This window comes from Phyllostomus discolor, chromosome 13, assembly GCF_004126475.2.
Source record: "Phyllostomus discolor isolate MPI-MPIP mPhyDis1 chromosome 13, mPhyDis1.pri.v3, whole genome shotgun sequence".
In the NCBI taxonomy this organism is placed as follows: Eukaryota; Metazoa; Chordata; class Mammalia; order Chiroptera; family Phyllostomidae; genus Phyllostomus; species Phyllostomus discolor.
Window position 1 is genome coordinate 14018101 of NC_040915.2, and position 12655 is coordinate 14030755.

At 49.3% G+C, this 12655-nt stretch overlaps 1 protein-coding gene across 2 annotated transcripts in view; it reads right to left on the bottom strand.

Annotated features, from left to right (window-relative positions):
- The window catches only part of DIAPH1 (diaphanous related formin 1), an 85719-nt gene that overhangs the window by 6988 nt on the left and 66076 nt on the right, over positions 1 to 12655 (bottom strand). For both annotated transcript variants that reach the window (XM_028527357.2, XM_028527358.2), the window contains 9 exons: positions 11066 to 11164; positions 6385 to 6479; positions 5952 to 6053; positions 5483 to 5722; positions 5237 to 5366; positions 4425 to 4549; positions 3653 to 3817; positions 3377 to 3512; positions 1442 to 1528 (listed from right to left, as the gene is read on the bottom strand). In XM_028527357.2, coding sequence (XP_028383158.1) covers positions 1442 to 1528; positions 3377 to 3512; positions 3653 to 3817; positions 4425 to 4549; positions 5237 to 5366; positions 5483 to 5722; positions 5952 to 6053; positions 6385 to 6479; positions 11066 to 11164 — 1179 coding nt within the window. The remainder of the gene's footprint in view (positions 1 to 1441; positions 1529 to 3376; positions 3513 to 3652; positions 3818 to 4424; positions 4550 to 5236; positions 5367 to 5482; positions 5723 to 5951; positions 6054 to 6384; positions 6480 to 11065; positions 11165 to 12655) is intronic.

The window sequence follows — 12655 nt, forward strand, 5'->3', positions numbered from 1 at the left end:
GCTTTCGTTTGGCTGGAAATGCTTAATGTAGGGCCACATCGCCTTATATGGCGGGTGGGAAACCACGGGGCAGAACCTCTAAAGACTAAACACAAAAGAAACACTACCAGCTGCATTTTCTACCCAAACACTGATCTATAGACTAAACGCCCCGTCCCATCTAGTCCCCCGCTCTTCCCCTCCAGAGGCGGTACTCAGAGGATGTCAGACGTGGGTAACAGTCATAATGCGGAGAAGATTCTGAGGTCCCACAGAAGAGCCCTCCGAGGGGAATCTGCCCCTGGATGTTCCCAGTACGGGTAGAGACAGGCAGTCGGTCAAAACAGGTGAGGCTCACAGTGACCCACAACGTCTGCGCCAGGGCTCCGAGTGCCTGTGAGCTCGCGTGCTCCGTCTGGGCCCTCGGCCCCCTTTCCAGGCTGTGCCAGGCACCGTAGGCGCTGCAGATACCACTGCGTTAATAGCCAAGCAGCGGCCAAAGCAAACTGTACCACTCCTCCTCTTCACATAACCTTCAAGCACAGTCCATACACATGTGCCAGGCCTACACGTGTGCCAGCCAGGACCTCGGGAACACAGCTCGAATGCCCTCAGAAGTGGAAACCCTCAACAAGGCCTTTTCTGCAATCCCCACCCTTTGGCCTGGAAAGAAGCCATCACTCCTAGTCCCCAAGGGGCTTCGCTGACACGACGGTCAACACCACATGAGGGGCACCTTGGATAAACCCTTTTCTGGACTAGTCTGCAGGCCACTGCACACTTCCTTCAGAGAAAACTCACTGCTGACCTTTCCTCCCACTAATGCCTGAATCGCTTGTCCTCCTAGCCCCATAATTCTTGGAGGCCCTGGCTCAGCACAGTCCACGTACATCCTCTGGAGGGAGGGAGAGGAGACTGCAGGGGTGTAACTGGGGAAGGCACGTGCCGTGGGTGCGCACTGCGCCCAGGAAAAGGAAGCTCTGCGACACAGCCCGATCCTGTCGGCATGACGCTCCTCTGTATGGAGATATCGATGCCCAACCTTCTCTCTATAGGATTTATACTTTTTTATTATTCTCTCTCTCTTCTGCTTGTGAAGTTGACAGTAAGGACTCCTGACGTTTTTTCTTTGCACTTCGGTCAATTTTGTTTATACACTCAAATGCCCACCCAAATCTCCATGTCCTGAACCATGGTTCGCTCGCTCCAGGTCACTGCTTCAAGGATGGGGAGAGATGCGATAACCAGCCGTAACTGACCTGCGGGCAGTCCCTCAAGCCCGGTTCTCCAGCTCGGCACTCTCGAACACGAGAGAACTACACGAACCACTGCACAGGCAAGGACTAGTGCGGGGAAGTTCCTAGCCTCTCAGAGAATCGTTCCCGGCTCTCCAGCCCAAGACAAGATGGTCATGGGGTAGAGAGGCCCCTTTCCCAGGGGGAGACTCCACTTGCTTACTTACCCTGACGGGGTCCTCTCTTCCGCCGGAATGCTGCGCCTGACTGCAGGGCTTCTAGAAGACTGTCCATCACACCTGTTTCGTCACCTTCTGTCGTGAACAAAGATGGAGAAGCAAGCTCTTCAGCCCGAACAGTGTGTGTGTGTGCTGAGCCCCACACAACCCGCACGGCACCTACCTGGCTCCCCTCTTGTCTGTGCTGGCTGGGGACTCAAAGCAGACGGGAGGCTCAACCCCCAGCCTCAGCCCAGGTTCAGTGTTTGTGAATGGCTCCAACACAAGGTTTCACCGTCTACTAGCCACTGCAGACGTTGGGACCTTCTCCTGCAGCGCCCTCTCCTTCCCATCCCAGTCAGGACAAACACGGAGAACCGCCCAACTCCAGGACCAGGATCAGGACAGAGCCTGGGACTATGAAATTAATGAGTAGCTATACCTCACTTTCTTTATCCTAAAGTATCTTAATAAAATTTACATAAACCTTCCATGCAGCGCCTGGTTCCTGTTTCAGAGCAGGGCTGAGGAAAAGGTGAGAGAGAACCACTCCAGTGCATTTCACTGATGTGTTACCCCACCCAGCTGCATCTTCCCAGGGGCAGCTGGGTATGTTAGGAGGAGCATCCTGGCCAGAATACAAAGGGTTAATGTAGAATCCTTGTTCCAGCCTGGCTCTGTTTCCATGGCAACAGCTCAGGGTGGTGAAATCTGAAACTGTGAAATCCCAAGGAGCCTGGAGGCTGCCAGCTACAAGGCAGGGCTCACTGCTCTGAGCGCCACCTGCTGGCTGAACATCACCAATGCTACTGACCTACATTCCAACCTCATTTGCTTGCCCTGGGCATCCAAGAGTCAGGACAAGGGCGACTGTGTCACCTGATGATTGGTACAGCCCTCAACCCACACACCAGCTGGACTCTATCTTTACCCACTGTGTCCTAGACGGTACCTGGGGGCAAATCCTAGGAGCCTGGGGAGAACAGGGGAAGGAAAGGAATATTTGCTGTGGGCTTAAATAGCATTGCTAGAATAGTTTGTGGCTCCTATACAACTGGGTAAGAGTAGGGAATTTCTCCCCAGAAAAGTATAAAGAAAAGATGAATATTACAACAGGAGATTCCAAAGAAAGGCCCCTGGAGCAAGAGGTGTTGGAGCAGCCCTCGCCTCTCGCGCTCAGCACAGCACTCTCATTCTCGCCAAGCCCAGCAGCCCTGAAACCCCTCGCTTAGGTGGCTCGCAGCCTCTCGGTTCGAGAAGGGCGGCATGAGCCCAGTGCCGTGCACAGTGTGTGCTGCATTTCCGCTGGAGCAGCCAGAGGGGGCAGGGATCGGCAGCAGGAAAGAAGCAGAGACAGGAAACAGAGGGCCAGTAATTGAGGCCATATGTTTCAACAAAGACATGCTTCTGGTGGTAAAACAGAGATTCTGCTGAAGGAAGAGGGTGGTCAGCTCTCCTGCCCCCTTCCGTTCAATCCATTCACAATCTGAAAGGTGCGTGTGACAGTGCTGAGGTACTGAGGACACAGTTAGAGAAATAAGCAGAAAGGGAGGGCCAGCCACCACGAAAAGACAGCAGTGCCAGGAAAACACTGTGGGGAAAAGAACAAAAGCCTTAGCTGAGGGTGTGAAAAGAGGCCAGCAGCACTCTGGACAGGCAGAAGGAAAGAGCAGTATTACAGCAATACTGAAGTCACTAGGGAGATGAGACAGAATGCAGGAACCAGCGAAGGAGAGAAGAGGGTTTGAGCACAGAGAATTGGCCTGTGTATGTAACTGAGGTGGCCTCAAAGTCCAGCAGCGGGATCTTGGAGAGACAAGGCTGCCAACAGTCACTTGCCAGGAGCTGAGCTCAGACAGGAACTGTTCTCTCTGGCCTCCAGATTCTAGACAGAGAAACCGTCCAGATGCTTCTGTCTCAGCTCACCCAGCCTCCGCTTCTTACCTGCATTCATGTCTATGAGCTGCTCTCTCTTCTGCTGCTTCTCCAGCCGCTCCTTCTCTGCCTTCTCCTTGGCTAGTTTTGCTCGCCGCATCTTTTCCTCTGTCTCCCGCCGCTTCTGGTTCTCCTTGACCGCTTGCTGGGGAGAAAAAAAAAAGAACACATGGGCGTGTTTGTATTGGTGGTGGGTGAACACATATGCTCACCCACCACCAATATAAACCCACTGGAAAGTGAAGAATGTGCTCAAGAGTCAGTCAGCAGGTGTTCCTCACTCACCACAAACATATTCTTAAAGTTGTTCAGATCCATGAAGAATTCTTCCACAGTCACCTTCTTGGGGTCAAAGAGGAAGTACTCGCCCAGCTCCTTATAGAGGGTCTCCATGTTAGAATGCATCATCCGCAGCTTGTTGTACTGCTCCTGTGCGTCCTTCACGAAGCTGTGCAGCCGCCGAGTCAAGGACCCGCACCAAGAAGCAGACCCACTCCTCCGCCCAGAGGAAGACCCAAAGATGTGCTCTGGCGTGCACGAGGATGTTCAATACAGCGCTGTTCATCTGGAAGCAAAAGCCAGAAGCAGCCTCTCTATCTAACATAGGGGCATGGCAAACACCAGCCATGGCACGCCCAGGAGGTGGTGGTTATAGGAGAGGCTATTCTGCACACACGGCTGCGGAGACAGCTAAGACCCAGTACGGGCAAAAAGCGGTACGACGCGTACAGTGCGATTTCTGTATAGAGATTCATGACGTGCAAACCGGAAAGAAGTCCAGCGGCAGCGGGCACCTTGGGAAGGGGCGTGTGGAGGGAGCGCCCAGGCGCACACAGGCAGGGCAGATGGGCAGGGGGACTTCCAGCTCATCTGCATGGTTTGCCTTCCCTGCCGTAACAATGAAAATACCTTCAGGAACTATGTACTTAGTGAAAAAAATATTTTAAGGGGAAAAAATTGTAGTGCCAGATCTATCCTGTTGGCCACCCTCCCCAATCCTCCCCCCACAAGATCTGCCCCTTCCTGGGGGCAACTCCCTCCTTTCAAGAAAGGATATGGTCATTTTTTCAACAAACTTGTCTTTCTCATCTGTGGCCGCTGGGAAATTCTGAACATCACGTTCCACATCGGAAACCTGTTTCTTCATCTGATCTAGATTCTTTTGTAAGTTTTCAGCAGAAACTAAAGGAAACACAGAAACAGACAAGAAGAGCTTACTAAATCCTGTCCCCAGACCCTCAGCCTCCGCCCTTCGGAGCACCCAATCTACGCACACAGCTGGCACTCCAGTGCCCCCACACACTCCCTAGTCCTCCTCCCGCCTTCCCAGCGGAGCCTCCAGCCCCCCTCTGCAAGCTGTACAGGATCGAGCAGAGACGAGAGGCTTCATTTAATTCAACAAATATCTGTGAAATCCCCTGGGATCTTGGTTTCCACTTATTTTCAAAAACGGGGTTTGGAGGCAGAAGACCCACAAAAACATAGAGGCAGGAAAGAAATCTGTTCCCTGAAAGCTGCTTTTTGTTCACCTAATTCCAGGATGGTGAGGCCTGGTTTTTGTTAGTCCAGTCTATGTTTTCTGAATGAGAACAACCATTGCTCTGGACTAAAAACACCCACTGTTCTTCCAGTTGTGCTTGATGGCTCCCTGGGAAGGGAAAGAGTACCTCCCACTGCTATACATGCAGACCCTTTTCTGCCTGATACTCCTCCCTCATGGCTTAGACATCAAGCCTGTACCTTCTCTAATTCCCACTTAACACAGTCTGAACTGAAAATGATCTAAAATCTAAACTGTCTTATTTCCCTCCCCGTGCAGAGACCAGTGGGGCTTAGAAGCGCCTTCCAGCTTCGTCCCAGCCGGCCCACCTCGGCTGGCTTTCTCCACGTGGGCTAGCTCATCTGGAAACTTGAGGACGTCGGGATACTCGGTCTCACACAACTCCGCCAAGAAGTGCAGCAACGTCATCTTCTGGTCTGCGGACTTGGTGTCCCGAAGCTTGGGGAAGAGAATCGTTCGCGTGAGGTCACCTCAGGCCGACAGTCTTTGCCACCCTGTGCTCACAGAGGCCAACGACCTCCCCTCTGTGGTTCCGCTCTAACCCTCGGGCTCACCTTACAGAGGAAGCTGATGTTGAAGCCAAAAGCCCCCGCGTTCCTGGAACCAGCATTCATATAGTTGCCGACAAGCAAGGTGATCTCCAGAAGGCTAGAGAAGTTCTCGCTCTTCCGCAGCTCCTCACATGCGGCAGTCACGGCAACGATCTCGGGCTTGATGTTCTCCACCTGCTCACTGAACTGCAGCTTGAAGAGGATGGCATTGAGGCGCGGCCGCAGGCGGGGCACAGTGCCCATCTAGGGGGAGACAAGCAGTGCCATTACCGCCAGCAAAGACCAAAGTGAGAAGCTCCGGGCTTGAGTCACCTCTGGGAGGCTCTGAGTTCCAGGGCAGGAAGGAGAGAGAGAGAGAGAGAGAAAGGTAGGTGCAAAACAGACAAGAGGCAAGCAGCAAGTGCCCCGGCCGCTCCCGGGAGGAGGGGGCATGGGGGTCCCAGAAGAGACTATGGCCAGAGGCCTCACTCACCACCACGCCGAACTGCTCTGACTCTGCTAGGTCATCATATTCGTCCTTCAGTTCGGAAAGCATTTTTAACTGCTCTGGCTCTGGCATCTGCTTAATGAGGTTCTGAAAGACAGAAGGGACTGTCTCAGTTTGAGGGGACGAGATGACAGCTTGAGCCTCCGTCATGCCCTCACTCTGCCCAAGGACCACTAAGGAGGAAACGTGGACATGGGGGGGGGGGGGGGAGGCGGTGCAGAAGCAGCCAGTGAGATGGCAGGACTTCACAAAAATGTACCAGAAGCAACCTGAGCACCAAACATGGACGCTTACCCAAAGCTGGCATTCTTCAAGTCGGCAAGGCCAGAGGAGGATCCCTGCCCTCCAAGCGGGGGGGGTGAGGCCAGTGCACAGGGACGCACAGAGCCGGCTCCAGCACGGCCACCTCGCTCCTTACCTGGATCATGGACTCGGTCAGAACAGCCTCGTTCACCTCCAGGATGACATTCTTAATCTCTTGATAGGGCATGCGGAAGGAACCCAGAAAAATTGCTGCCAGAAAAGGAAATATAAAGACATGTTCTCAGTTTCTTCCTCCTTCCAGCCCATCTTCCAGCCCGCTGCTGGACAATTTTCCTAACAGGACTCTAAAAGAGTCACTACCAGAACCCCCCACCAGCCCCACGCTGCTCACTCAGTTAAAATCCAAGCTCCGGTCCAGTCCCGTGTTTAGGTTCCCCACCTCCCAGCTTTCCCGCTCACTGGCCCCTGCACTGCTGTCCCACGCCAGCAGCACCAATCCAAGCTCCTCACTCTGCGAACACTGTGACTCCGCCTTTCCTGTGCTCCCAGAAGTCTTGGGTCTTCTCTGTCTACGTATATTGAAGACGTTCGTCCCACTCTCTTTCAGTCAGTTCACCACTCTCATTGACTCCATCCCCAACGCAAGCCCTGCCTAGAAACGCTCGGGTTCTTCACTGTCCGTCCCACTTCCTGACAAACACTGCCTGTCCTTCCAGCTCTCCCACTCCCCAGTCTCTGAATGGGAGTGTGCTCGCGCTCTCTGAAGAGAGCTAATCATTCCATTTTCTCTGAATGCGTCAGTTCTACTTTGTCTTCTCTATTTAACCAAGACTCTATACAGTCTACCACTTCATTCTCTACTGCTACTCCCATTTCTATTGCCCTTATTTCTGTTTTCTGGCTTCCTCCTCCCTCCAGCTCCTGGTTAGTCCAGACGTCTGACATCTCTGCTCTTACCCCGGGGTCGGTGCACATGCTGGCAAACACCGCAGATCAGAATCTATGAATCCTCGATGGCACCAAAGGCAGCCGGGGCTTCAGCGCCGCCTGGTAGCCTTCCAGTGCCCCTCCCCACGCGCTCTCTCCGGGCTGTCTTTGTAGCTCCACCAAAATGTCCCCATTCTCCCAACTGTCCCACCGCTTTTGCGTTTGTTCTAAGATCTTGCTTCTCGTAACTGAAAAAAACCTGAAGCCATTGGTGAGCTGCTTGCTCAGCTCTCTCATACCACTTACACACTGAGCACTAGGGGCCCTCGGACAGAGCCGGACAAGAAAAGATTTGGGTGAGGACTACTTTGGAATTGTCTAGAAGAAAACTTGTAAGCTTATCACCAACTACACCCACGGAGCCATCCTTTCCTCACGTTTCAACGGAGCAGGTGGCCCTGAGGACCTTTTCCTCCAGCACATGTGCATACTCCAGTCTCTCCTCCCTCAAAAAACCCTCTGACCTAATATTCCTCTCTGATTACCAACTTCCTCCTTTCTAGAATATAAAAAAATATAAATTTATTGTCTCTCACTTCCAAAACTCTTATTTATTCTTTATTCTCCACAAAGATAATGGAAAGATGACAATCATTTATTGAGGGTCCACTCCGTGTGAGCAAGGGCCCCTTAAACACAGTCTGCATGCCCCGTCTCACCTACCCCATTCGCGACAGCCCTGTAAGGCTGCATTCTTGGCCTCACTGGACAGAAAAGGAAACTCGTACTTCAAGAAGCTAAGCTACCCACCCAATGTGCCACTGCTCGTAAGAGGTGAAGCCAAGACGTAAATACAAAGAAATTCCAGGGCCTCTGTTCTTAACTCCCATGCTGTACTGAAATAATTCTTGCTTTGGCTACCGACTTTCCTAATGCCAGCTCCAAGAGATGTTTATTCTGCCCTGATTTTACTGCTCCCACTTCTGAGGACATTTCATACCATTTTTCTTGCAGCTCTTTTCCAGCCCTTTTCCTTTGAGGCCTCCCCCTTTTATTCTTTGGCCCTTAAATATTAATAGCCATCAAAGCAGACTCATGGCGTCAATGATGACTCATGTAATGTCTCCTAAACTCCTACCTCCAGCCAGAACTCCCTTCTGCTTTCTATGCCCAAACGCCTAGTGGACCCATCCTTTTGGAGGAGTCCCACAGGCACCTTAAATTCTACCCTAAAATTAAGGTAACCTGCCCTGGCTGGTGCGGCTCAGTGGATTGAGTGCCAGCCTGTAAACCAAAGGGTCACCAGTTCGATTCCCAGTCAGAGCACACTCCTGGGTTGCAGGCCAGGTCCCCAGTGGGGGGCATGCAAGAGGCAACCACCCAGATGTTTCTCTCCCTCTCTTTCTCCCTCCCTCCCCCTCTCTCTAAAAATAAATAAATGAAACCTTTAAAAAAATTAAGGTAACCATTTCTACCAACCACCTGCTCCCTCTCATCATGCCCACTACCTACCATTTCTCCTACAAAAGACAGAGAACTGCTCCTGCTGGATTTCCCCATTTCAGTAAATCAGGAAATGGTTGCATCCTCCCAGGGATGTCCAACCCACAGCCCAGAGTGGCTATGAGTGGGGCCCAACACAAAATCATAAATTTACTTAAAACCCCTCTTTTGCTTATCAGTTTTTCATTAGTGTTTGTGTATTTAATGTGTGGCTCAAGATAACTCTTCTTCCTCCAGTGTGGCCCAGAGACACCGAAAGGTTGGACACCACTGCCTGGAAAACATCTCCTTTATCCTCTCAGTCAGTCACTAAGGTCTGCTAATTCTGTCTTCTTACCTTCTACCTTCCCATTCATTTTCACTGCTTTAGCTCCCTGTCCTGAGCACCTCTGGGGTAGTTTAAAGCAATAACATAACTCATCTCTGTGCCGACAGTCTTCCTCCCCCCTAGCACTGCAGCCTCACAATCAGTGCTGAAGTAGCCTTCCCCAGAATCACATAGGCTTGTCCCATTCACTTTCCTGACTGAAATCCCTTCAGTAACTCCCATAGCTTTCAGGATAAAATACATACTTCTTAGCCTAAGCCTTCCAGAATTTTTATGATCTAGCCTCTACCTATCCTTGAGAGCTTCTTTACCCTCCACTCCCCCAGCTATACTTAAGAACCTGTAGATTCTGAGATGCACAATATTATCTCATGCCTCTGTGCCTTCACACACTCTGATCCCTCTGTCCAAACAACCCAGCCCTTACCCTTGAGAGAGAGAGAGAGGGAGAGAAACACCAATTTGTTGTTCCACTTATTTATGCATCCACTGGTTGATTCTTCCACATGCCCTGACTAGGGATTGAACCTGCAACCATGACATACTGGGGCAATGCTCTAACCAACTACCTACCCGGCCAGGGCTCACCATTAATAGTTCGACTCAGTTTAAGCAGTACATCCTTTATAACAATCTCTAGGATGTGTTCCCTCCAATACTGCCCCCTTTGACTCAGATGCCCCCCTTCCCTAGTGCTCTCAAAGTACCCTAGTACCCTCCACCACAGCACTTACCACAGTGTGCTACTACTACTGCTATTTACTTCTATGCCTCTACCCAAAGCACACTTCATGAGGAGAGGGGCTACGTCTCACTCGGCTCTGTATCCCCAGCATGTAAAAGGCACTTAATAATTTCTGAGTCACTAAACTGCATCTCCTAGACCATCCTATCCTAAACTAACCTCAATTCTCTCCCTGAATTCTGTCTTCCATATCGCTATCAGGAAATAACACTGCGCTGCCCCATCATCTTGCATCATCTTCTGAAATAACAATTACCCATGTTTTGCGTTCCCAAAGATAAATCCTGAGAAGAGGAATTTCTTAGCATTACTTCAGTCTCCATAGAAGGACTTACCCACAGATCCTATTTAGTAATATTTGTTCACAATGATGCAAGATTATGTAGCCAAGAATAATGTAAAGGCTTAATATTGTCACTGTATTATTGACTTTACTTAACGGGGGTATGTATTCATTACTTGTGTGGCCTTGGCCAAGTCCCAACAGCCAAACTTTAGTTTTCTCACCTGAAAAATGGGGACAGGAGCTACAGCACTAGATTGTGAGCGGGTTGTACGGACTACACACCCTTTTACATCCGAAGCACACTCCTGGCATGTGCCAAACAGAGCCTGCGACACGGCAGGCCCTCAGATATTTGTGGAGAAAATATTTAAATCTATATTCTCAGGGAGATCAACAGTTGAAAGGAACAGAAAATGAATGTATATGCTGATCATCAACTAAGTAGAACCTATATCAACTTTGCAGGAGTTTCTGGTCTGAAATTCTGCCACCAACCAGAACTGTAAGTAGCAAGTTCAGAACAGAACTCATTGGAATTTTTGTTCCCACAAAAATCCCACTCTGAGAAGTCCAGAATTTACATTATTTATCCTAAACCACAAAGTTATTTTAGATTTAATTGAAGTCAAGCCAGCGCCTGCATTTAAAAGGAAATACTTAAAAGAAAGTAAGAAAGAAGGAAATGTACAGCAGCTAGAACATTTGTGACAGGTTTTCTGTGGATGCAGCGGAAACACTTAACAGCTTTGAAATAAGAAAATCCAAGGTTCAAAGCTCAGACCTGTCTTCTACTAACTACGTGACTAGGCAAATTCCTCAAAGTCTTAGCTTCTATTTCCTTGCCATAAAACTGTATACTAACAATCTTGCAGTGCTAATAAGGGGATTAAACAACATTGAAAATTCACTATGCAATGCCTGGCATACAACGGGAACTCAGCAAAGGAATTTTCTTTCACATATGAAGGGACCCTGGATTCACCAAAATTAAGCTCTTAGAAGAAATCCTTCACATTTCAGGTAGTTCAGATCACAGAATTACTTACAGAGATTCTGCGCTGTCTTTGAATCCAACACCTTTAACTCTTTTACTTTTTTCTTTTGCACAGATTTCTTTTCTTCTCCACCTTCCTGATCCTTCTTGGCTAGGATGGAAAAGATTAGAAAAACATGATTAAGAACAAGCCACATCTGTACCTTACTGTACCTACCCACCCTGGAAAGGCCCCTTGCTTCCTCTCTAATAATAATGGTCTCCCTATTATATTCCTTCAAGGCAAACCTTCTCTTTACCCACCCTTTTATTACTGACTTGCCCCTCCAACTATAAAAAAATCTCACCTTCAACTTCCAGTCAAGGAGGCATGGGTAGACACACTTCACCTCCTTGCACAACTACAGAGAGAATTACAACTAAACCTCAATACAAATAACACCCAGAACTGTCAGAAAATCAAACTGTACAGAAGCCTGCCAACCAAGGATTTAAAGAAGCCACATTATCCAGATGGGTAGGAAGGGTGGAGACTTGGAGATGGGAGGAGAGGTGAGAAGACACAGTGTGGTGTGGAGAGGTGGCGGCAGCATAAGTGCTCACACGTTTACGTGTGGTGGATAAAAATCAGGAGGGATACCTTGGGAGCAAGAGATCCCAGCCCCAGGCCAGACTGCACAGCCCTGAGTTCCAGTGCCAGGAAGATAAAATCCCTATAACTTTTGTCTGTAAAAACCAGTGAGGGTTGGGGTGGCAGAAGAAATTTACAGGTTTTCAGGAGATACCACTTAAAAGGACCCACATGGTCTTAGAACATATGCAAACCCATCCACTCTGGGATTTAGCACCAGGGTAACATCTGGAAAGGTACCAGTTGCATACAGGGAGTAGGTGAAGTGACTAGAAATGGGGTGAATGCTGGGCAAACCTCCAGAGGCTAGGCAGCATTACAGTCCCTCTTCCAAGCCCTAGCCCCATACAGAGCCACAAAGTGGTGAAGTGGGTTGCCCTGCCCTGCAGATTACCTATGGCTCCACCCCACGCAATTTACAGAAGCCTTTTCTACAACAAGCCACGTTACTAAGACAGGGAGTCAAAGCAGGTCTACCTAATACACAGAAACAAACACAGGGAGGCTGTCAAATTGAGGAGACAAAGAAACATGGCTCAAATGAAAGAATGGAACAAAACCCCAGAAAAAGAACTAAACAAAACAGAGATACTCAACTAAACAAAACAGATACTCAACCTATCAGAAACAGAGTTCAAAACACTGGTGATCAGGATGCTCAAAGAATGCATTGAGTACAGCAATAACATAAAGGAAGAAATGAAGGTTACACTAAGTGAAATAAAGAAAAACCAACAGGGAACCAACAGTGAAGGGAAAGAATCTAGGATTCAAATTAATGCTTTGGAACATAAGGAAGAAATAAGCGTTCAATCAGAACAGCAAGAAGAAAAAAGAACTCAAAAGAACGAAGGTATTATAAGACAACTCTGGGACATCTCCAAACGTACCAACATCTGAATCATAGGGATGCCCAAGGGAGAAGAGGAAGAGCAAGAAATTGAAAACTTATTTGAACAAATAATGAAAGAAAACTTCCCTAATTTACTGAAGGAAATAGACATACAAGTC